The sequence below is a fragment of the Pipistrellus kuhlii genome, unplaced genomic scaffold (assembly GCF_014108245.1).
Source record: "Pipistrellus kuhlii isolate mPipKuh1 unplaced genomic scaffold, mPipKuh1.p scaffold_m20_p_14, whole genome shotgun sequence".
In the NCBI taxonomy this organism is placed as follows: domain Eukaryota; kingdom Metazoa; phylum Chordata; class Mammalia; order Chiroptera; family Vespertilionidae; genus Pipistrellus; species Pipistrellus kuhlii.
In genome coordinates, this window is record NW_023425449.1 from 8,542,495 (window position 1) to 8,567,434 (window position 24,940).

At 49.6% G+C, this 24,940-nt stretch overlaps 2 protein-coding genes across 8 annotated transcripts in view; both read left to right on the forward strand.

Moving 5' to 3' along the window:
* The first annotated feature begins 105 nt into the window (after positions 1-105).
* POP1 (POP1 homolog, ribonuclease P/MRP subunit) lies at positions 106-23,558 on the forward strand. The gene is made up of 16 exons (XM_045581330.1): positions 106-218; positions 2,226-2,369; positions 2,568-2,735; positions 3,478-3,653; positions 5,390-5,638; positions 7,210-7,297; positions 7,731-7,918; positions 9,932-10,188; positions 10,317-10,410; positions 10,779-10,890; positions 12,010-12,129; positions 15,535-15,650; positions 17,850-18,041; positions 19,377-19,531; positions 20,807-21,148; positions 22,736-23,558. The coding sequence occupies exons 2-16, from the start codon at positions 2,228-2,230 to the stop codon at positions 23,385-23,387; spliced, it is 3,051 nt and encodes a 1,016-aa protein (XP_045437286.1). The 5' UTR covers positions 106-218; positions 2,226-2,227; the 3' UTR covers positions 23,388-23,558.
* Positions 23,559-24,127: 569 nt separating this feature from the next.
* DPYS (dihydropyrimidinase) overlaps positions 24,128-24,940 on the forward strand; it is a 67,634-nt gene continuing 66,821 nt past the window's right edge. For all 7 annotated transcript variants that reach the window (XM_045581334.1, XM_045581331.1, XM_036436604.2 and 4 more), the window contains exon 1: positions 24,128-24,406. In XM_045581334.1, coding sequence (XP_045437290.1) covers positions 24,143-24,406 — 264 coding nt within the window. In that variant the 5' untranslated portion in view covers positions 24,128-24,142. The remainder of the gene's footprint in view (positions 24,407-24,940) is intronic.

The following is a 24,940-nucleotide window of genomic DNA, read 5'->3' on the forward strand; positions in this document are numbered from 1 at the left end:
CGGCGATCCCTGCAGACAACGCTCCGCCCCCCCGAGGGCTCGCGCGGCATTCTGGGAGTTGTAGTCTCCGCGCGGCGCCTGGCCACGTGGAGGCGGCAGCGGCCGCACCGCGCATGTGCCGTCCAGCTCGCCTGCAGCGCACGTCGCTTTGGAGGGGAGACTAGAGGAGTAGGACCTTGTCATTCTGATCCGGGTTTCTGCCTCAGACCGTCCGGCAGGTAGGTGGTGAGGGGCTGGTGTTCTCTGGGGGGAGGGAGGGAATAGAGAGAGTGAGAGAGAGTGTGTGTGTGTGTGTGTGTGGGGTGGGGGGAGACCCCTCGCCCGGCACCAGCGCACTGCGCCCCGCATCCCGGGCCCGGCCGGCCCCCCTCTCCTCCTCTCCCCCTGCGGCCCGCCAGCTCCGGGGCCTGCCCTGCCGGCCCCCCTCTCCTCCTCTCCCCTCGGGGCCTGTCCTGCCGGCCCCCCTCTCCTCCTCTCCCCTCGGGGCCTGTCCTGCGGGCCGCACCGCCTCTGCCTCTGCCCCGGCCTGCAGCTCCCCGAGCCGGTCCTTCGGCTGCATTGCCACACTAGGCGGAGCCCTTTCTGGGATCGGGCTTGTGCCCCCTCTCCTCATGCCCCAAAGCAGCCATTTCCAACCTTTTCATCTCAGGGCACACACCAGCGAATGACTAAAAGCCCGTAGCGCGCACACACACATGTAATTTTTTTTTTTTTTTGCTGGTCTGACAAAAATAGGTATCGTTTTGATTCATTCACACCGGGCAGCAGCTATTGTCGTGCTGACAGTTGTCACTTTTTATTGACAATCTAAAGGGAAAAGGTCAGTGCCCCTGACTACATCGTCAGGCTTTGCATGTTTTACAAATAATCCTGCGCACACAGGGCTGAAACACAGCCCTAAAGCAGGAAGCGGGGTCACCCCCAGGTGACGCTGAGATCTGGGCGTTTTCCACCTCCCAGCCGCTCCCAGCTTCCTTTCTCTGGTGGTGACTGGGATCTGATTCCAAAAAGGCAGGTAGGGTTCTCGATCCAGCAAATGGCCCCAGGGCTGTTTTCTTGGCAGATACTCACTTGCTGTGTCAGAAGGGATATATTTTTTTTAATTCTGCTTATAATGCATTATAGCGCGCTTCCCTCTTTCATCTATGCGTGTACGAATGCATTCAGCCAATAGACATTGTTCCCCTCCTTTGTGCAAGGCTCCCTGCTAGGTGCTGGAGATGCCGCAGTGAAAAAGCAGGTGAGACCCCCTTCCCGCCCTGCTCCTAAAATGCCATGTAAGAAAATCCTGCTTATCCCCCTCATTTTGCCCTGTGTACTGCTCAGGTCTAGGCTTTTCTGCTTCTGGCTCAAGGACTTTCAGGGCTTTTTTATTGTTTCATAATGTCCTACAGTACAGTTGTGAAGTACGGAAATACATGTTAAACATTTTTCTTTTGTAACAGTTAGAACACATACTGTAGGCATGTGTTGATGGAAGTTATAGGTTATAATTGGTAGGTTATGCTGTGAGTGAATTTTATTTCAAAATAGAAAACAGATGCTTGAAACTATTGAGGGGAAAGACGGGGAGGATGTCACGTCTGCGAATGACTGAGTAAATCCACCAGGCTCCGCTAGGTTTTTGTCCTTTATTTTTCGGCCTCCAAATTGAATTATTTTTTAGCTGTTGCAAGTTAAAGGTGCAGCTGCCTCAACTCAGTAGTAGAAATGAAAACATCAATAATTTATGTTCAGTTTTTGTAGAGGTTATCATATCAGAATAGTGTGTTCTCTATTTCATTGATTCAAGTGGCTTATGTTCACCTAAAATTTTCATTAAAAGATTAAAAAATATATATATTTTATTGATATATATATCTATATATTTTTTTTTTTACAGAGAGGAAGGGAGAGGGATAGAAAGTTAGAAACATCGATAAGAGAGAAACATCCATCAGCTGCCTCCTGCACACCCCCCACTGGGGATATGCCCGCAACCAAGGTACATGCCCTTGACCGGAATTGAACCTGGGACCCTTGAGTCCGCAGGCCGACGCTCTATCCACTGAGCCAAACTGGCTAGGGCTGGTTATAAATTTCTGTAGTAAATAAATATCATGGTAACATTTTTATATCAATCCACCACTAAGAAAGACTTATTATATATTGAGTTATGAATATTATACTTATTTTTGAACTGGACTTCCCTTTCCCCTGTACTAAATGTGTTACTTTGTTTCCAGAAATGTCTAATGCAAAAGAAAGAAAGCATGCCAAGAAGATGAGAAACCAGCCCACCAATGTGACTTTGTCCTCCGGCTTTGTGGCTGACAGAGGGGCAAAGCACCTCAATGGAGGCGGGAAGCCTTTCCGAGCTCAAAAGCCAGGTAAGACACACAGTGCCCTCTCCACTCCCGTTTGGAGCGAGTTGCTCTGGGCATTTCGGTGGCCATTCGACGGACATGTGCAGAACAGGGGGGGGGGGGGGGGGAGTTCAGTTCGCCCAGCAGATGTTCTCCACTGTAATCCTTATTCCTGAGAAGAGTGACATGTTTATTTCTTTTTAAACAAAAAAATTACACTAGATCCTTCTTCCGGAACGCCACGACAGCAGCCAGCCAGAGTGGCCCACTACTCACCCCCGAGGCCTGATGTGAACGAGCAGTCTTCCTCCAAAGTGACGTTTAAGAAGAAGGGAGGATGGAAGGCGGGTCCCGAGGGCGCGTCTCAGGAGATTCCCAAGTACATCACGGGTAGGTGTTTGTAAAGGAGTCAGGTTGATGGCATACGAGCTCTTTTCTAACGCCCTCGCTCTGTCTCGGCCCTGCCCTGCCTCCCCTCCCTCTCCCCTCCTGCTCCAAGCCTTCCTCCCCTCCCTTTGGATTTGGGCCTGATTCTCTCCCTTCTTCAATTCCTCTCCCTTTCTTACCTCTCTTCTTAAAGCCTCTATTTGAGAACTGTTCCACTTAAAATATTTTCTCCACTCTCTTTTTTTTTAAGTAGAAAATACCATTTATACCCCACGGCATGGCATTCTCCAAAGATGAAACCAAATTTAATGCACTTGCAAGGCAACCCAGATCTATCTATCTATCTATCTTTCTTTCTTTCTTTCTTTATTATTTTTTAAAATAAATTTTATTGAATTTTTACAGAAAAGGAAAAGAGAGGGATAGAGAGTTAGAAACATCGATGAGAGAGAATCATCGATCAGCTGCCTCCTGCACACCTCCCACTGGGGATGTGCCTGCAACCAAGGTACATGCCCTTGACCGGAATCGAACCTGGGACCTTTCAGTCCGAAGGCCGACGTGCTGAGCCAAACCGGTTTCGGCGGTTTTACAATCTTATAATGCAGAAATACCCACTAATCAGGGGTTATAGGTGGGCGGGTGAATCATAAGCTCACGTACCTCAAACCTTTTGTTCTTGGGAAATGTCGCAGGCCGGTGCGGATTCAGGCTGGTTTTTAATGACCGCTCTTTCCTTCACCAGCGTCTACCTTCGCTCAGGCCCGAGCAGCGGAGATCAGCGCCATGCTGAAGGCGGTGACTCAGAAGTCCTCCAACTCCCTGGTGTTCCAGACTCTGCCGCGGCACATGCGGCGCAGAGCCATGAGCCACAACGTCAAGCGCCTCCCGCGGCGGCTGCAGGAGATCGCGCAGAAGGAGGTGCGCGGTCTGCGTGCGTGGTGCAGGGCTTAGGTCCGTCGTTCCTGAGAGAAGATGGGAAGCGTTAACCTAATAGAACTTGTTTAAAATGACAACCAAAAGCACCAGGCTGACTTGGCATATTTTGTTTTCATGATTTATCCTCCCTCCTGCCTCCTTATCATCTCCCACATTAGCAGATCGTTGTACATGACAGCTGTTTTTATTTTTTAAAATTATTATGATTTTTTAGTATAATTTATTTATTTTTTACAGAGAGGGATAGAGAGTTAGGTACATTGGTGAGAGAGAATCATCCATCAGCTGCCTCTTGCACACCCCCTACTGGGGATGTGCCCTCAACCAAGGTACATGACTTTGACCGGAATCGAACTCTGGACCTTCCAGTCCGCAGGCCGACACTCTATCGACACTTAGCCAAACCGGTTTCAGCCAGCTGTTTTTAAATACAACAATTGGAACCCTCCCCCCACCCCTTTAAAAAACATTTTTATTGATTTTTCAGAGAGAGAGAGAGAGAGAAACATCAATGATGAGAATCATTGATCGGCTGCTTCCTGCACGGCCCCTACTGGGGATTGAGCCCGCTACCTGGGAATGGAACCCTTGATCTGGTGTATAGGTCAATGCTCAACCACTAAGCCATGCCAGCAGGGCGTGGAACCCCTTTTAATGGTGTTAAAAAGGTGACATTTCCCTGTCATATTTAAAATATGATACTGACCTTCTTACCAGATAAGCAATTTTAGCTCTGCATTTTGAGCTTAGAGTTGGAAGGTTAAAAAACAAAAAGAAAAACTTGCCTAGCACTTGCCTTTTGACTTTTTCAATGTTGAAAAATTGAGCTTGAGTTTAAAATTTTTTTCAAGTCTTAATTGTTTTTGGCTTGGACTTTCTGAGATTGTCTAAGCTACCCATGTCTTTATTGGTTGATTCAGAATTTCTTTATTATGTACCTTCTGTGTACCAGTATTCTGTGGGTTGTAGGGTTAGAGTTTATCAAGGTCAAGTCCCTATTTGTAAGGGGCCCATAAACTTAATGAAGAGTTTCTCCCACAAAAGTTTAGCTTGGCTATGGAAGAGATTAATAGTGAAAACCACACAGGAGCCTTAACTGGTTGCACATGTCCTTGACCGGAATCGAACCTGGGACCCTTCAGTCCGCAGGTCGAAGTTCCATCCACTGAGCCAAACCGGTCTCTGCTCAATAAAATATTTTTAAAAAATTACACAGGAATGTCGTAGTTTCTAGATTTAATGGGAAATTTTTTTTATCTGTTTCCCAGTGATAACAGCATTTACCTGTCAGTACCTAACTGACATGAGGTGTAGTTTTCCTGACTTATATTTTTGGTTGTAAATTTTAGACTTAGCTATAATTTTGGAGGTTAAAAAACAATTAAAAAAATAATGAAAAGCTAGTATAGGATGTATTCCCTGTTGCTCTCTAATATACTCTTAACTGCCACAATACGCTTGAGTGACGGTGTCGAACATGTTATAACTAGTCTAATCTTCATAGTCCATGAAGCTTGCCCAGTTAGTAAGGGGCAGGATGTGCTTCCTTAGGTTTGTCCACCTCTAAAATCTGCACTCCTCCTGTTGTCCCCATCTCATCTTCCGTTGGGAAGTCACCATGTGAAACATTTAAGCAAACTGAAGTTAGTTTGAGTTCCTAACGCTTAACTTCGTTTTGAAATGGTTGCACACTGGTTCTGCTTCTCTTGAGACTACAGGCAGAGAAAGCAGTGCATCAGAAGAAAGAACATTCGAAAAACAAGTGCCACAAAGCTCGAAGATGTCACATCAACCGGGTGCTGGAATTCAACCGCAGACAGAAGAAGAACCGGTGGTTGGAGACGCACATCTGGCACGCCAAACGCTTCCACATGGTCAAGCGGTGGGGCTACTGCCTCGGGGAGAGGCCGACAGTCAAGAGCCACAGGGCCTGCTATCGCGCGATGACAAACCGCTGCCTCCTTCAGGTGTGCTTCCCACTGGGTTTTCTCTTATATTAGTTTAGACCGTTTCTGATAGAGACATTAGAATAGTTTGTGGTATGCCAAAGCCCTATCTCAGAGTCTTTATTATAAAAATAATTACTGAGCAGGAGCACTTTGCTAGATGCTGGAGATGAAGCGTAAAGGTGCTAGGGGAGACTGGCATGAATCCAACAATCAGCCTAATATGCAATTGTAAGGGATATGGATAGTACCATGAGCATTCTTAACGGAACAAGAAAGCTACTCTGTGGAAGTGTTGTTTGAGCAGAGTTCTAAGGAATACACAAGTGGGAGAGTGGGGGAGGCAGAAGGAAGCCTGTTAGCAGGGAAGAATTGACATAAATTCCCCGTCAACAAGAATGAAGCCAAAACCGGTTTGGCTCACTGGATAGAGCGTTGGCCTGCGGACTGAAAGATCCCAGGTTCAATTCCGGTCAAGGGCATGTACCTTGATTGCGGGCAAATCCCCACTAGGGGGTGTGCAGGAAGCAGCTGATCGATGTCTCTCTCTCTTTGATGTTTCTAACTCTCTATCCCTCCACCTTCCTCTCTGTAAAAAATTAATATAAAAATATATTTTTCAAAAAAGAGAGTCAGAGCAGGGCTGACATTAGGGTGAGGTTAGTTCTAGGGATCATGCAGGGTTTTGTTGGTCATGCTCGCGATGCATTCAGCCTTGGTTCGGTAAGCAGTCATTGATCAGTAGCAGACACCTGAGAAGCATCGGTGGACCCTGAGCCATGTGCCAATGCGGTTCCAGATGTTTATGATTCAATGGGAGCCCGTCGCAAACGCTGGCCTCTCCACTCCCTGGTTCTGTGGCTTTGAGTCTCTGTCTCAGTGTCCTCATCTGGGAACTTAGGCACAAATAGCACCTGGTTCACCAGGAGCTGGCAAGATTGAATGACAGTCGGTGTCAGGAGTTAGCCCTGTCCCTGGCTCTTGGTAACGCCTTATTGACTATACCCTGTTGTTATAGTTCTTTAACATATTGATTTCACTAGCTCAGTTTGGTCTGTCTTTATTTCATTTAATTGGTAAGGTCTTACTCCCATTATTTTCATTTTCACCTTGCTTAGTCAATTTGAATATATATTATAGTCAAGAATGAGCAAGGGAGAAATGTGATATAAATTATTTGGAGCATTATGACTCCATTTCTTAGGTAGATGTCAGGAAAGAATAAGTCTTGACGTAGAGGCAGCAGTTTTTACATTCTGCTTAGGCCTTGTCTTCGAATGTGGGATATAATACAGATTTTTTAAATATAAAAAGTAGGAAACTATGACATATTTAAATGGAAATGCATTTTTATTTTGATCAAATTGGTTTAAGAATATTTGCTGATGTAACAGGAACAGACAAGTTTCAGATTTTGACTTGTGAAATGATAGCTTTACGTAGCAATCTGTGCTGTGTCTTGGGCTCTGGAAGTTTTTCTCATGTGACGTTTGGCTGCTTGCAGTTTCACCCATGTAAATGGCTACGTTTTTAATGACCTCTCTCTCTCTCTCTCTCTCTCTCTCTCTCTCTCTCTCTCTCTCTCTCTCCAGGATTTATCCTATTATTGTTGTTTGGAGTTGAAGGGCAAAGAGGAAGAAATACTGAAGGCACTTGCTCCAATGTGTAGCATAGACACAGGTAAACTCGTTTCAAATCTGAGTCCTATATTGGTCTGATTATTGCATGAAGAAGTGTCGGCGCTGTAAGCCTTTGGTAATTTACACGTACATGAAAATGCCCAGGAGAGTTTTTGTTCTCCATGGGCTGTTTGTTAAAGGAAAGCTCGGGGTGGCTTTTACATCAGTTCTCACGTTGCCAAGTGCCAAGTGAGAAGACCATGATGCTGACGGGGTGAATTGAGGTGGGCAGAAACTGAAAACTGATGAAGCCACTCATTCCATAAAACATGTATTGAGAGCTTCCCGGGTGCCGCTTGGATCCAGGCGGTGACCAGAACCTGGACTTGGCCCCCGTCCTGGAGAGAGACAATAAGTGCTCGTCCAGCTGTCAGGACAGACCACTGCAGCCTCAGCGCTTGGAAACAGTGGGATTTTGTTCTCGTTTCCGTCAGGGTTGACGTTTGCAGCCGTTCACTGCTTGTCCGGAAAGCGCCAGGGGAGCCTCGTGCTGTACCGGGCGCATCAGTACCCCCGCGGCATGCTGGGGCCCGTGTCCTTTCTCTGGAAGGCGGGGAGGACCCCCGGGGACGCCCCCGAGAGCAGGCAGCTGTGGATCTGGCTCCACCCCACGCTGAAACAGGTACTGTCCCTGAGTGTGTTTCCCCATCACTCGATCCTGCATTCTTTTTTCTTTTTTTTAATATATTTTATTGATTTTTTTTTACAGAGAGGAAGAGAGAGGGTTAGAGAGTTAGAAACACCGATGAGAGAGAATCATCCATCAGCTGCCTCCTGCACGCCCCCTACTGGGGATGTGTCCGCAACCAAGGTACATGCCCTTGACCGGAATCGAACCTGGGACCCTTCAGTCCGCAGGCCGACGCTCTATCCGCTGAGCCAAACCGGTTTGGGCTCTCCCATTCTTGATGACTGTTGGAAATCAGCACCGTAGACATTTAAGTGGAGTAAAGATTTGGCTGGTAGCTAGGTATTTGAATGGAGGGAGGAAGGTTGCGTGTATTTTAAATGAAGCAGATCTTGACCCCTCACGTTTTAGTAAGCCGTAAGTAGAGATGAAAACCGACCTTATTCGGCAAAGGGCTTGAGATGTTGCCTGTGGATGAGTGCTTTCCCCGAGCCTGAACTGGCTCCCTGGTGTCTCGGTGCTTGGTAGAGCCTGTTTGATGAGAAGTTGTTTTAATTAATTCTGAAGATTTTTAATACTGCGTGTAGCTTAGTCTCTCTCTTTTTCTTTTTTAGTATACTCACTACTTTTATATGGTAGATGGTAAATTTTCTCCTTAAACTCTCTTTCCTCCCTTCCTTCCTTCCTTCCTTTCCTTCCTCCTTCCTTCCTTCCTTCCTCTCTTTCTCTCTTTCCTCTCTTTCTTCTCTTTCTTCCCTTCTTTCTTTCTCTCTTTCTCTCTTTTCCTCTTTCTTCTCTCTTTCTTCCCCCCCTCTTTCTTTCTTTCTTTCTTTCTTTCTTTCTTTCTTTCTTTCTTTCTTTCTTTCTTTCTTTCTTTCTTTCCTCTCTCTTCCTTCTCTTCTTTCCTTCTTTCCTTTCTTTCTTTCCTTCGTTCCTTCCTTCCTTCCTTCCCTTCCTTCCTTCCTTCCTTCCTTCCTTCCTTCCTTCCTTCCTTCCTTCCTTCCTTTCTTTCTTTCCTTTCTTTCCTTTCTTTCCTTTCCTTCCTTCCTTCCTTCCTTCCTTCCTTCCTTCCTTCCTTCCTTCCTTCCTTCCTTTCTTTTCTTCCTTTCTTTCTTCCTTTCTTTCTTCCTTTCTTCCTTTCTTTCTTTTCTCCCTCCCTCCCTCCCTCCCTCCCTCCCTCCCTCCCTTCCTTCCTTTCTTTCTTTCGAGGGAAACATCGATGTGAGAGAGAAACATTGACCAGTTGCCTCCTGCACACATTCTAACCAGGACCAAACCTGTAACTTGGGCGTGTGCCCTGACCAGGAATCAAACCCGCTACCTTTTGATGAACAGGATGATGCTCCAACCAGCTGAGCCACATCAGACAGGGCTTAACCTCATTTTAAAATATTTGGTCAGAGCAGTCGTGTTATTTTCATTAATCTTTGGCAGAATCCTTTTTTTTTTTTTGTGCCAAGTGCCCTGCACTACTCACAAAAACCAAAACACTATATATAACTTTTTTAATTGTTTTTTTACAGAGAGGAAGGGAGAGGGATAGAGAGTTAGAAACATCGATGAGAGAGAAACATCAATCCGCTGCCTCCTGCACACCCCTACTGGAGATGTGCCCGCAACCAAGGCACATGCCCTTGACCGGAATCGAACCGGGGACCTTTCAGTCTGCAGGTGATGCTCTATTCACTGAGCCAAACTGGTTTTAGCCAAAACACTATTTTGATCATGATGAATTTAGTTTTTGTTTATTTACTAAAGAGACTTAAAGTATTCTAATTATTAAAAATATTAAAACAACCTAGCATTTATGGGAAAAAAACACACGGATATTGGAAGCCTGACTGAACATTTATTACTATTAAGAAGTTATTTGAATTTAGTTTAATTTGCGAAGGAATAAAAATGTAATTTTTTAAAGGGGGGGTAGGGAATAAACTAAACCACATTAAATTTGAAACGTATTTACCTTTTAAACTTCAAAAGTAAGATGTTTACGTACATCCTTAGGATATTTTAGAGGAAATCAAAGCCGGGTGCCAGTGTACGGAACCGGTCACATCAGCTACCTGCCTCCCTGAGCCCCTTCCGACACCAGCCCGAGAGAAAAGCCCAACGAAGCCGCCCGATGAGAAGATTGGCAAGAAAAGAAAGCGGAGAGGCGACGGAGAAGACGCCGCACCGATTAAAAAGTTTGTTGGGGACGGAACCAGAGACGCCCACCAGCCGCGATCTTGGAGCTCCCCGGCCACCGGCATCGTGGTCAGGTACAGGGGGGTGGGGGGGATATTCGCTCCGAACACGTGCTCTGCGGGCTCCCTCTGTGCGTGCCCGCGGCCACTGCCGCCGTACAGAGCGAGGACGTTCCCAGGGTAAGACTCTTTCTCTCTCTCAGTGACCTGACGATGGAGATCAACAGGTTCCGCCTGATCGGTCCCCTCTCCCACGCCGTCCTCACTGAGGCTCTGCAAGCTGCCGCCGTCCCCACCGTAAGATCCAAGGCGACTGTAACGATAGGTCCCAGTCGTGTCTTCCCTCGCACACCTGTGACACCTCACATGCCGTTTGAACATGTCAGGCCCGGGCCTGTAAATGTTCATTTCCCTCTGTATGCTTAGGATCAAGGACTTTGTCATCATCTCTTGGATGGAAAAGTCTAAATGAATGTGATCAGTGAATAGACGTGTTCTTATTGAAGGACGAGTGTTATTCTCGCAGCTTGCGAGTTTGCAGAAGGGCCACACCCTCTGCTCCATAAACAGTCAACAGAGCCCTTAAAATCCCCGAGTGTGCGGGGATCAGTATCCCAACCATATCAAGGTTATGATGTCTGACGCGTTGTTTGTCTGGTAAACAGGAGGGAGAGGACACAGAGGACACTCCTCACCGCTGGTGGATTGAAGCCTGTAAGAATCCTGACCGGGTTTCCCTGCACCTCAGACAGGAGGCCGTGTTTGAGTTGTTGGGAGGTATGCGCAGGGGAGGCTGGGTTGTCCTGGGGAAGGAGGGGCTGTGGGAAGAGGGTGAGAAGGTGCTTTCCTGTAATGTTGCTTTTTAACTTTAATTCTTGGTTGTCATATAGCAAGAAAGCAGGTCAGAGAGGGAATAGTGTAAACCAGGGGTCCTCAAACTTTTTAAAGTGGGGGCCAGATCACGGTCCCTCAGAGAGCTGGAGGGCCGGACTATATGAACTACTAATTCCTACTGTAACACCTCGGCTGCGCTCACTGCCCAAAAAACCTGGCGGGCCGGATCAGACTCCTCTGCGGGCCGCATGTGGCCCGCGGGCCTTAGTTTGAAGACGCCTGGAACCCTACTTGAGTTTGCTCAGGAAACAACAAACAAATGAGATGTTAGTATTCTAAGTATCGATAGCTGGCATTCTGATGTTATGGTAAGTGCATATACCAGGTACTAAACTGAAATTGATTCTTACGTAGACATGAGTGCTTTGGTGTGTAAAGCTACTATAGTCACCAATGAGAGAAACATACAAGCTTATGTTGTAAAATATCTATGCTTTGGTGTGTAAAGCTACTATAGTCACCAATGAGAGAAACATAAAAGTTTATGTTGTAAAATATCTATAATGTTAAATGAATGTTTTTCATAAAGAGAAAGTTTCTCTTTATGAGTGTTAATTTATTCTCTAAAAGTATCAATGGGGAAAAAAGGAAAAACATGTTTTTTTTTTCCCTGTTTTTGTTCATCTTCACCTGAAGATATTTTTTTCCATTGATTTTTAGAGAGAGAGTAGAAGGGAGGGAGGGAGGGAGAAAGAGAAACATCGATGGGAGAGAGACACATGGACAGGTTGCCTCCTGCATGTGCCCAAACAGGGCTAGTGATCACACCTGCAACCCAGGTACATGCCCTTGACCCGACATCAAACCGGGAACCCTTCAGTGGTAGGGCTGATGCGCTAACATTTAGCTTTACTGGAAAGTGTGGAAATACGTGTTTTCAAATAAAATAGCCCAAGATGACAGTTTTATTAGAAAAATTTGAAAAATACAAGCAAATATGTATACATTGTGAAAAACTTTTTTTAAACTTGTATTTTATTGTTTGTTTGTTTGTTGTTAAAGGAATAACATCACCAGCAGAAATTCCAGCAGGTACTATTCTGGGACTGACAGTTGGGGATCCTCGAATAAATTTGCCTCAAAAGAGGTCCCAAGTTTTGCCCAATCCAGAAAAATGCCAAGGTAAAGTTCATGGAGCATTCCTGGTTTTCTTGCTATTTTGAGCAGTCTAGTCCCAGTTCTGTTAGCGGCACCTGTGCAGGAATTACCTGTCTATTTTCCAGGTGATCATGGTCACCGGAGCTGTGTGTGGGGGTCTCTTTTAGCTGTGCAACATATAGCCTGATCCTTATGATCATGTCATTGCTAGTATCTAGTAAAACCCACCTTTCTGTCAAACGGGTTCTCTGAAATGCCTGGCATTTCAGAATTTTCATATGAGGAAGGGAAGTGCACCTGCAGCTGGTCTTGTGCTCCTTGGAAGCCTCTGTCTGACCAAACAGATGATCCAGGTTCGAATCCTGGCAAGGCCATCCCAGGTGCTGAAGGTAATGTCTTGGTTTAGACTCTACAGTGGAGTGGCCTGAGGGAGTTGTGTGGCTGGAGTGGCATAGGAAGGGGTGTAGGATTGGCTAACATTTCAGTCTGATCTGGGACATGCATCAGTTGTGATAATGTCTTACTATATCTGCTGTCATTTAAGTATGGTTATTTGGAAGAATCATTAAAATTACCTTGTAAATTTTTGGAGAAAAAAACTATAGGTGTGTGTTATAATGACTACAATTTTTTTTTTAGCCTCCATGCATAGTTAGATAGCTTATTAAGGGCTTAGTAAATGATTCTATCAGAATGTCACACGAAAGGGGGATTGAGTGAGAGGAATTTGAAGGTGTATCGGTAAGTTAGTTAATTATAGAGTCTCAGACTTTAATCATTGAGGTGTTGCCTCTTTTCTTTTTCAGTAGCAATGTGCTCTGGTGCATCCAGAAAACTGCAGCATCAGCTACACCATTAAATGGTGACTCCCATCATGGCCTTAAAACTGTAATTTAATTCTACTCAGTTTCTCTTGCTTCCTCAAATTCTTTTTTGAAATAAGGCAGTTTTATATTTAAATGCTTTCTAAGGCTTTTATATTAATACTAGAGAGGTTCCCTCAGCCTGACCTGCAGGATTGGGCTGAAACCAGCTCTCTGACATCCCCTGAGAGGCCCCGGATTGCGAGAGGGTGCAGGCCAGGCCGAGGAACCCCACCAGTGCACGATCGGGGCTGGGGAGGGATGTGGGAGGTTGGCCAGCCAGGGAGGGACCACAGGAGGGCTCCAGGGCGTGTCTGGCCTGTCTCCCTCAGTGACTGGCCAGAACCCAGAAGCAAGCTAACCTGCCGGTTGGCGTGTCTGCCCCCTGATGGTCAGTGCACATCATAGCAAGTGGTTCAGTAGCTTTAGCATATCCTTAGCACATTATGCTTTGATTGGTTGAACAGCCGACTGGTCAACTGGACACTTAGCATATTAGGCTTTTATTATATAGGATTATTATATAGAATGAATTGGTTCAAAGAAAATGAAAGTTTCTCAAACATTTAATTTCTATTATAAAAGCTTATCATTTTTGTTAGTCATTACTTAACCTACTTTAAGTAATTTCTTTAAGAATATTGGTTAGCATGTGAGCTAGATAAAGAAGCAAACTTTTGAGAGATCCAAGATGGCAGCTGAGTAGGTGGAAGCTACACTCCCCTCCTCCCAGGACCAAACTGAAATTACAGCGAGCTCTAGAAGAATCATCCTGAATAACCAACTGAAGACTGGCTGAAAAGAAGTCTTCTAACCACGGATTTGCAGAAGAAGCCACATCAAGGCCGGTAGGAAGGGCAGAGAGGCAAAGAGGGCTCACCCCGCTCCCACGGACTCCGGCCGAGGTTCCAGAGGGATATCTCAGCTGTGGGGGCTTCTCCCTGAGAAGCATGAGGCCTACCCCCCCTGCCGGGCTCCCCAGCCCACAGCAACAGGGCCCGGAAGAGGTGCCCACGTAACATCTGCCTGTGAAAAGTAACGGGGTTTGTGTCCGCCAGAAAGAGATGGGAGTCCTCTAGCAGAGATGCAGGCACCCTCTTAAAGGGCCAACGCACAAAATGTTGTTTGTAGCCACTCACCCTGTGCTCCAGAGGAGGAGGGGTGGAGTGGACTAGAGTTGTGTGAGGAAAGACTGGAGTTTGTGGCTCTGGGGAGGGAGCCGAAGGGAGAGCCACTGGTGGTCCCTCTGTGGAGTCCATCTCCCACACCGCAGATGCTTTCTCTGTTCTGTGCAGTGCTCCCCACCTTGTGAAATCAGCCTGTTGGGGAAAGCAACAGCCAAACCTTCTGGGCTCCCTCTCGCCCCACTCTGTGGAGCTTGCGCTCTGCTGAGGAGGATAGCCAGAGGCCCTTTCAGAGCCTGAGTCTCACAGGCAGCCAGCAGGGAGAGGTGGGTCTTGGGCTGTCTTGTGACTTCTGCTCACCTGACCCGGGCCCAGTGATGGTAAAAGCCTGCCCGAGGGCACAGCTTGGTCCTTCCCAGGCCCAACGCTGGCAGCCACAAGTTGTGGATCGCTTACAGTTCCGAACAGGTTGCTCAGGGTACGTCTCAGGCAGCGTCTGACGTTGGCCTGCAGCAGAGCGCCCCTCCCGAGAAGCTCAGAACCAACGCACCCAGTCAGCATGAGGGCAGGACGACAAGCTGCACATCCAAAGGGAGATGTCGGCAGGCACCAAGCCCTGCTGAGGCGAATCTGCTTCGTGTGGTCAGCCCACGCACTGCAGCTCGCGTGCCACAGCCTGAGGGTGGATCCCATGCAGCCAAGACCCAGTTACAGCAGGAGGGCCCACATCACCCACCCGAGGGATGCTTCTGGAGCTCTCTGCTCCGGTGATCAAGGAGACTGCACCACTGGACCCCACAGGACACCTGCTGCATAAGGACTCCCCCGAAGACGGAGTCACAGCACATCTATCTAATACGAACACACACAGGCAGACACAACGGGGAGACCTCCCCTCACCCCTATCAGAATGGCTCTCGTCAGTAAATCCACGGACAAGCGCTGGCGAGGCTGTGGAGGAAAGGAAACCTTCGTGCCCTGCTGGTGGGACTGCAGATGGGTGCGGCCACTGTGGAAAGCAGCGTGGAGTTACCGCAAGAAGTAAACATGGAACTGCCTCCTGACCCAGCGAGTCCACACACACACACACACACACACACACACACACATATGGAACGTGGCTTGTGCTGTCATTGCGTATTATCACTTGTCTCTGCAGTGGTTCCTAGACTTCGATTACCTTAGCCATGGAATTAGGTGGTTATTTAAAGGCAATTGTTAAAAAAAATAAAAATAAAAATAAATGTTCAAAAAGTACGTTTAGGAGCCTTTGCTACTTCACAAATCATGAAGCCAACGGTAAGAATAATTCCTAGTCCGGTATCTTCTTCGAGAGCCGTAAGTGCCTGTCAGATGTGTTCTTGAAACCGCGGGCCACGTTTAGGCTTTGACCCCGTTGACCTGAAGGATGTGGTTTGAAGGCTCTTTCTTTTCCCTCTTAGATAATGAGGAAGTTAGACAGCTGCGCCTGGAGGGTGTGCCCGCGGAGTGCGCGCATAGCTTTATTTGGAACCACGCTATCTGTAAGAGTGTCACAGAGAATAAAATGTCGGATCAGGTAACTAATGGCGTAAGGGTTGTTGGTAGAGTCATGAAGACAGGTTGAAGTTCATCACTCGAGAGAACATGAAGGTTACTTACTTTGTACTTTGTAGAGTCCCATCGGCTTCTTTTTTCTTTTCAGACAATTTACTGGTCCCTTATGATATATACTTTGGGGTTTGTTTGTTTGTGTTTTTGTGTGTGTGTGTGTGTGTGTGTGTGTGTGTATGTGTGCACTTTCTGTTCGTGAAGAAGAATCCCTAGAAAAAGTTAACACAAAGACTTTTTCTTGAAATGAGAATCTTAGGATTTAAAAACACGTCTTTGATTGTTTTTGTTTTTGTTTTCTCATTAAGCGTTCTCTGTCTTTGTTCATTTATTTGTTCTCCAGTCTTGAGTCACTCAGTGGTTGTGCTCCTGCAGGGATTGTGTCAGATGACGGGGTCGATGACTGTTAGGTATGCTCCAAGAAGTACAGGCTACACAGGAAGCCCAGAGAAGGGAGACTAGGCCCAGGCTGTAGAAACCAGGGGAAGCGTCCTGGGTGGAGGGGCTGGTGTTAGCGCTGACTCTCAGGGGGGCTGCTAGAATTAACCAGACCTTCTGGGACCAGGGACAGACTGCGGTAGAGAAAGGATTGCCGGAAGTGAGAATGAGCAGGGGTCCAGGCCAGAAACAGGACCGTGTGTTCAGGAATCTTCAAATAGATCAGTAGCTTGGACTCAAAGGTGGGGCAAGAGGTGAAACTGAAGGGGTAATAAGGACAGGAGCATGAAAGACCCTGGGGCATTTTAGGGGTCTGGACTGAAGATACAGGGCATCGTGGCAGGTTTTAAGCTGGGCCATGGCATGACCTTTCTCTCCAGTAGCGCAGTGGAGGAGACGAGGGGTGGATGAGGATTTGGGTGGAGGAGCCGGAGAGAGGATTTGTGATTGGGTGGCCTTAAAAGAGACCCTGGAAACAGTCCATAATGCAGGGCGCAATGGGGGCCTGAATGTGGCCGTGTGCTGGAGTATATTTATTTACCTGGAGGGTAAAATTGGCAAGACTCTGGTTGGTTGTGAAGTGGACGGTAAGAAGGGAGGAGATGGTCTGGTTTGGGTTTAGGAGCTCAGCCAGAAGAGAGCCAGAGCTGGGTCTGACCTGTCCCAGCTGCTTCCTGAGTCCCTGAAAGGCCTTCGGCACATAGCAGGTGCTCAGGGTATGTCTGAATGGAAGAGTAAATGAATGGACAGTAGATGCTTGAACGGGCGAATGAATGAGGGAATGCATGGTGGCATCAGATGGCGGGGAGAGAATGCATTAGGAAGGAGGAGTTTGATCCCGGATCATGGAGTTTGAGGGGCCTCAGGATGTCCAGGAGCAGACGTGCAGGGGAGAGAGGTTTCGATCCCAGGAGCAAAAGTCGGGGTGAGAGAGGGAGGTTTTGGGAATGACCAACATGTAGATGGCGGTAGTAACTCAGAAAGGAGAGAGGGAACAGGGACGAAGGAGACTCGGGATCTGGCCCTGGCGGGAAGGCATCAGCCAGGCAGCAGTGGGATGCAGCGTGGGGGCTGCCCTCAGATAGCTTCTCAGTTGAGTGAGTGGTAGGCCCCTCCCTACCCGTTCGTCTCTTCGAACAGCTGGCCAGGGAAGTCTGAGAGAAGGCTAGCCCCTCCCTGCAGTCTACCTGACACGTAATTTATAGCGCCTTCTTCTTTACTTCTATTTTCTTTTAGGGGGTGGGGATGGGGGTGAAGGTGGGGGCACCTTCTATTTTGAATCCTTAAGACTGGGTGAGAAATTGTCTCAAGAGCCAGAGTACTCTTCCACTTGCCCTTTTGGAGAAGTTGTTCATTGTGTTTTGTTTTTTTTTACTTCATGACAGATCTTAGCCAGAGTAAATGTAGGGACAGAGGATCAAAATCTAAGATGAACCCTGAGCTAAGAAATTATTAGTGGAATGCATGTGTATTTTATAACTTTGAATCCTCTAGTATATTCTTGCCCATGCTTAAGATAATTTGCCATTTCTACCAAAACACTCGTACAAAGGAAATTTGCCGTAGGAGGGACTCCTTTGTACTTAAAAATATCTCACCTGTATGTTTTTGTTGTTTTTGTTTTTGTTTTCCCTTGCGTTTTACAAGAGCATGTAACATATAGGGAGACCCCGTAGCATCTCCCGGAAGACTCCGGTTGTTTGTCTTGAACGGCTTTCTCCCGCTGTAGGACTTAAACCGGAAGAGAAGTGAGCTGCTGGTGCCCGGGTCACAGCTGGTTTTAGGTGCCCACGAGTCCAAGATCCCGCTGCTTCTGGTCCACCAGCCGGGAAGGGTGACCGGCGACGGCCGACGCGGCTGGGGGAGCGGCTGGGACGTGCTGCTTCCCAAGGGCTGGGGCATGGCTTTCTGGATCCCGCTCGTAAGTGACCTTCTCGTTCCGACCAGGGGTTTCGACATTTAAAATACATTCACAATCTGGACCCAGGGCTGACAGTGTCCCAGCCTTTACGCACACTTTAGAGATGGAGGACTATTTTCCTGCCCTCTGAGCTAAATTCCTGATGCAAGATCTTTGCTAAGGTCCCTGGAGCCAGGGTTTTTATTAATAAGAGTTGTGCTGACATATTGTTGTGGATATTTGAGGTTTTAAGGGTGGCCTGATTTTTTTAAATTTTTAAATTACTTATTTTCACATATATGTGTATATATTATTTATTTCAAAGGGGAAGGGAGAGAGAGAGAGAGAGACATCAATGGTGAGAGAGAATCATTGCTGGGCTGCCTCCTGCCCCACACTGGAGATCGAGCCCACAACCCAGGCCTGTGCCCTGACTGAGAATTGAACCATGACCTCCCGGTTCAGTGGTTGACAGAGCCATGCAGGCGGGTGGGAGTGGGGATGTTTTAAAACAGTTCTAATGTTTAAATGACGAGATATTGCAAGCACACGGAGAAAGGACAGATGTGGACACAATGAGCCCTGTGTTCCCTGCACCTGCCCCCAGCCTTCCCGTCACGGGTTCCCGGGAAGCAGCCTGCGTCCCTCTCCAGCTCCAGCCCTCCCTCCCTCTCCAGTTCCAGCCCTCCCTCCCTCTCCAGCTCCAGCCCTCCCTCCCTCTCCAGCTCATCCAGCCCTCCCTCCCTCTCCAGCTCTAGCCCTCCCTCCCTCTCCAGCCCTCCCTCCCTCTCCAGCCCTCCCTCCCTCTCCAGCTCCAGCCCTCCCTCCCTCTCCAGCCCTCCCTCCCTCTCCAGCCCTCCCTCCCTCTCCAGCTCCAGCCCTCCCTCCCTCTCCAGCTCAAGCCCTCCCTCCCTCCCTCTCCAGCTCCAGCCCTCCCTCCCTCTCCAGCTCCAGCCCTCCCTCCCTCTCCAGTTCCAGAATCGCTGCTCTGGTTTTGGTGCTTGTCACTACCAAGCGTGTTTTTGTGGCTCCTTAAAGCATGCTTGTACCCCCACCGCCCCCCAAAAAAAATAACTAGATTCAGCGTGCTTTTAACCTTTACGTACCTCACTGTGCATAGGGTTTTGCAACCTGCTATACCTACTCAGTCTTGAGGTTTTCCCACATTGATTGGTGAAGCTCCATTTCATTTATTTTCACTCGGGTACGGCAGCTCACGCTAGGCTTTTCCCACACTTGGCTTTTCCCTTCTCTTTAGGTGCTCATTTAGGTTGTTACCCATCCACGCCCCGCGGACAGGTAAGCACTGTCCTTTGGCGCTGGCCGCTGACAGGGCGCACTGGGCTTGTCTTCCAGATCTACCGAGGCGCGAGAGCGGGAGGCTTAAAGGAGACGGCGGTGCATTCCCAGTATAAAGGCTCGCCTTCCATCCCAGGGGACTTCCCGGACTGCTCCGCTGGGACTCTCTTTGCCGAAGAGCAAGCCAAGACTCTTCTGGAAAAGTACACACGGTAAGAAGCTGCCTTCTCGAGGCGGGGAGTGTCTTCGGGGGAAGAGATGTACCTTCTCACGTTGGTCAATAACAGCTTAGGTGACTCTCAGCTACAATGTGGAGTTTTCGTAGGCTTCTCTCGAGTTTAGCGTTACCGAGACATGAATACGTCAGGAGACTGTCTGTGTCTGGCGTGTGTAGGCCCGTCCAGATCAGGAACCCTTTTCGTGGCCATTTGCGTACGTTGAGGATGGCGGACGCCTACACTTTGGACATGAGTCCCCACCCCCAGCCCTAGCCCCCCTCAAAACCGGAATGGGATTTTTTTTTTTATACCTGATTATAGAGATAACACATCTGAAATTTCAGTGAAACGACGAAAACAGAGAAACATACTTTATACACTGGAGCAGAAAAAGACCACGCGGCGTGCCACCATTGTGTAAACGTGGGTAAAAAATGAAAGAAATAGGGACGTGTCTGCGTCTGTGCGCATGGCGCGTCTCTGCGAGGATGTGTGAGAAACTGGTTTGATGCTGTCTCTGGAGGGCAGCTGGTGCCTGGGGGTCAAGGGTGAGAGGAAACCCTCACCACCACACCTGAGGGCTGAGAGCCCATCCACACGCACGGGCGTCAGCTTGCGGCCCCGGGGTTGTGCAGTGGCCACGGGCTGCGTGGTGGACGCATTATCTGTCAGAATAAAAACCAGAAGAGACAAAGGCAGGGCTGGTACAGCTGGTTGTTATTCTTTACCAGAGGCCTGGTGTACGAATTCACGCCTGGCCGGCAATCGAGGCCTATTGGGGAGCCAGCCAGCCAGGGGGAGGGACCCCAGGAGATTGGCTGGCCAGGGGGAGGGGCCCTGGTAGGCTGGCTGGCTGGCTGGCTGGCTGGCAGGGGGAAGGAACTGTGGGAGGCTGGCCAGCCAGCTGGGGGAGGGGCTATGGGAGGTTGGCCTGCTACCCCCCTGATCGGGGCCAATGGGGGAGCTGGCCAGGCAGGGGCCGTGGGAGATTGGCTGTGGGAGCACACTGACCACCAGAAGGCAGTTCTTGCATTGAGCATTGGCCCCCTGGTGGCCAGTGTGCATCATAGCGACTGGTCAACTGGTTTTTCGGTTGTAATGGTCGCTTAGGCATATAGATACATAGATAGATAGATAGATAGATTATATTTCTTAGAAAACTTTCTTTTCTAAGTTTATTTTCTTAAATAGAGATACGGTGGCCATACTTACTTTAACTGCCCCATCCTAAATTATTCAGAGTCGGCTCCCCTCTCTGGTTTCCATTAGACGCCCTCCTGCAAAACGGCCCAACTACGTGAAGCTGGGCGCCCTGGCGCCGTTCCGCCTGCCCTGGGAGCAGTTAACGCGAGACTGGGAGTCCAGAGTCCGGGCCCAGGAGGAGCTGTCCGGGGCGTCCTCCCGGAGCGGTGGCGAGAGTGGCTCCCTCGGAGACCAGGCGCCCCGTGCCCCCTCGCCCAGGCGAGCTCCCCGGGGGGCTGGTGGAGGGGGCACGGCCCCGAGCGGCTCCCGCGAGCCCGAGGAAGCGATGGACACGGAGTGCCCCGCCCCGGCCGGCACCGAGCGGGTCCCCGGCCAGGATGCCCGAGGCCCACCCTTCTGCGTCCTCAGGTGAGTGCGCACGGCTTCCCGGGACGTTCCGGGGTCTGGGTCATCTCTGACCACGGCTAAACCTGACCACGGCTCCTTAGTGCAAGGCCCACGTGACGTTTTGGACTTGGAGACCACGGCTCCATCACATGAGATGCTAACGTATAATACAAGCTGATTGGAAAAGCTCTCACCCGTAGACCCAAACCAAGAGAGTTTTCCTGCCAACGTGGCTCCGTTAGTTAGTCTGCCCGCAAAGCTGGACTTTGGTGAATGTACGTGAGGGGACGGTCCCAGCATCTCCGAACCGGCACTGTTTGCCGTAAATCACTGCGTTAGGTTTCTCGTCACTCCTTCTGAATGATCTGGATTTGTGGCCGGTTAGGTACCGATTCGTTGTACTTTTGTCGTATCTGACGATAAAATGTGTTCTGCTCAGTCCTGCTGCAGGCATTACATTTTGCTTATCAGTCACCCTTTATTCTGTTATTTATTTATTTACTTATTTATTTCTCTGATTTTTGTAAGAAGCACTCACCCCTCTTGCCTTATTCTTTTTTTTCCATGTAACTCCCTTAGAGTTTTTTCTTTAAAAAAAAAAAAAAAAATATATATATATATATATATATATATATATATTAAACATACTTTATTAATCAAATTTCAAACATAGTTTTTTGTTGTAAACTTTTAAAAAATATATATATATTTTATTGATTTTTTTACAGAGAGGAAGAGAGAGGGATAGAGAGTTAGAAACATTGATGAGAGAATCATCGATCAGCTGCCTCTTGCACACCCTATACTGGGGATGTGCCCGAAACAAGGTACCCTGTTTCCCTGAAAATAAGACAGTGTCTTATATTAATTTTTTCTCCCAAAGTTGCGCTAGGTCTTATTTCCAGGGGATGTCTTATCTTTCCATGCGCTAGGTCTTATTTTCGGAGGATGTCTTATTTTCGGGGAAACACGGTACATGCCCTTGACCAGAATCGAACCTGGGACCTTTCAGTCCGAAGGCCGACACTCTGTCCACAGCCAAACCGGCTAGGGCCTTTAGAGTTTCTTTTTAATAAAAATATCAGTTCCTGCCAAGATCGGTTTGGCTCAGTGGTGGAGCCTCGGTCTGCGGACTGAAAGGTCCCAGGTTCGATTCCGGTCAAGGGCATGTACCTTGATTGTGGGCACATTCCCAGTGCGGGGTGTGCAGGAGGCAGCTGATCGATGTCTCTCTCTCATCAATGTTTCTAACTCTATCCTTCTCTCTCTTCCTCTCTATAAAAAATCAATAAAATATATTAAAAAATATATATATATATCAGTTCCTCCTTAATCCTCTCACTGTGATTCCAGCCTTCGATTCTACCCACTGTCTTATTTTTCTCTGCCTTCAGCTTCTTAAACCTTTAGTCTTTCTGTCTCCGAAGAGTAGACACACAAGACACATAAAAATATGAATATAAAAAATGCATTGATGTTTATTTTTAATTTCTTAACATTGATGGAGTTTTGATCCTTTCCCACATTGTATAAACATTAAAACTCACACGATGTCTAATCTTCTAACTGCATCTTCTCTCCTTGAACAAAACACCCTCCCCCGTGTAGGAGCAGAGCAGCGCTGAAGCAGCTGTCCGCCTGGTGCCGGCCGGGCTCCGGGGACGGGCGGGCGGCCCGGCGAGCTCCCGGCAGGGGCCAGCAGGAGCTGAGCCCCGGCGCCCGCCGCTCCCTCCTGGCCCGCTTCCCCCGGGCCCTGGTGTGGGTCAGCCTGGCCCTGCCCGGCAAGGGCAGCCCCGAGCCGCACGCCACCATCTGCGTCCCGGCCGAGGAGGACCTCCTGCAGCTCCGCCGGGACCCGCTGTTCCCGGGGCCCCAGGAACCCAAGCACAGCGACCCGTTCAAGAGCCAGATCCGCAGGCGGAGCGAGAGGAGGGGTCGGGGGAAGGGCAGGCGCCCCCCCGGGCCCGCTGCCCCGGAGGAGGGCCCGGCCGAGGGGGCCCCGGCCCCTGCTCCGACCCTGGGCCTGTGGCCCGGCCCGCTCCCCGACGTGACCGCTCACTGCTCCCGCGCCCTCCTGGGCTTCGTCACCCAGGGCGACTTCTCCATGGCCGCGGGCGGCGGGGGGGCCCTGGGCTTCGTCAGCCTGACGGGCCTGCTGGCCATGCTGTCCGGCCAGGAGGCCGCCGAGCGGGGCCTGGTGCTGCTGCGGCCGCCCGCCTCCCCGCAGTACCGGCTGGCCAGGCTCGCCGTGGAGGTGTGACGGTTGGAGAGCTCGGTCTGAGCGTCTTCTGTTTTGAAATGTCACGTGAGACTCCTTGGAAACAAGAATAAAAAAAGATAAAATAAAATAAAAAATAAAAGGCCAAAACCGGTTTGGCTCAGTGGATAGAGCATCGGCCTGCGGACTCAAGGGTCCCAGGTTCGATTCTGGTCAAGGGCATGTACTTTGGTTGCGGGCGCATCCCCAGTGAGGGGTGTGCAAGAGGCAGCTGATCAGTGATTCATCATCGATGTTTCTAACTCTCTGTCCCTCTCTCTTCCTCTCTGTAAAAAAAATCAATAAAATATATTTAAAAAAAAACCACACACACACCTAGATCTTTGGAGTTATATTACCTGTTATTTTCCAAGAAAAAAACTTGCCGGTATGAATTGTGCCACGAAAACTGGGAGAATGAATAGTTGATACCAAGTTGTTTTTGTTTCCAATGGAGTAAATATTTCCCCTCTGAACATTCAGCCTGCCAGTCGCTGGGGTTGTGTGGCGATTTGCTCATGAATATTTAAAAGGAAACCCGGGTCCGGTGGTTCTCCCGGGCCGGGGCGGGTGTGGCATGGAACCGGGTGGATCTCCCGTTGGCCCCAGCCTGTGGGTCAGCCCCGCGGGCCCGGGGCGGAGCCACCCCCGGAGGCCGGTGGATAAAACCCACGGGGTCTCCGGGCCTCCGGACTCGCCCCTCGTCTGCAGCCCGGGCCGTGGGGGTCCCCCAGGAGGTGTCGCCCCGCGCCCCGGCCATGGCGGCGCCGGCCGCGCTGCTGATCCGCGGGGGCCGCGTGGTGAACGCCGAGGCCTCGCAGGCGGCGGACGTGCTGGTGGAGGGCGGCGTGGTGCGGGCGCTGGGCCGCGGCCTGCTGCCGCCGGGGGGCGCGCCCGCGGGGCTGCGCGTCCTGGATGCCACCGGCAAGCTGGTCCTGCCCGGCGGCATCGACACGCACACCCACATGCAGTTCCCGTTCATGGGCACGAGGGCCGTGGATGACTTCCTGCAGGGCACCCAGGTACCGACCCACCCGCCGCCGCGGCCGCGCCCGATGCCCGCCGAGCCCTCGGGGGGGTGCAGAGCGGAGCCTCCCCGCGGGCTGAGTGAGCCCGGGGCGCAGAGCTGAGTGAGCCCGGGGTGCAGAGCGGAGCCGCCCCGCGGGCTGAGTGAGCCCTGGTGCAGAGCAGAGCCATCCCTCCCCGAGGGCTGAGTGAGCCCGGAGTGCAGAGCTGAGTGAGCGCGGGGTGCAGAGCAGAGCCATCCCTCCAGCAGGTGCAGAGCTGGGATTGGGTTCCCCACGCTGAGCTCCCGCTGCCGGGGTTCCCTTCTCTGCCGTCGTGGCTAACCCAGCTGCCTCCTGCGCCTTCATTCGGGTAATTGGACAAGTTTAAGGCCGTCGATTCTCTTGCCCTCATTTCTCTCCGCCATACATCCTCCTGACCCCGTGTTCATTGGTGTTCTATGGCAACCCACAAGCCTTCCCTTCTGCGTTGTTGGCGTGCCCAGATGGTGCTCCCGCCCTCCGTGTCCAGCCAGAAGCAAGTGCAAAAGG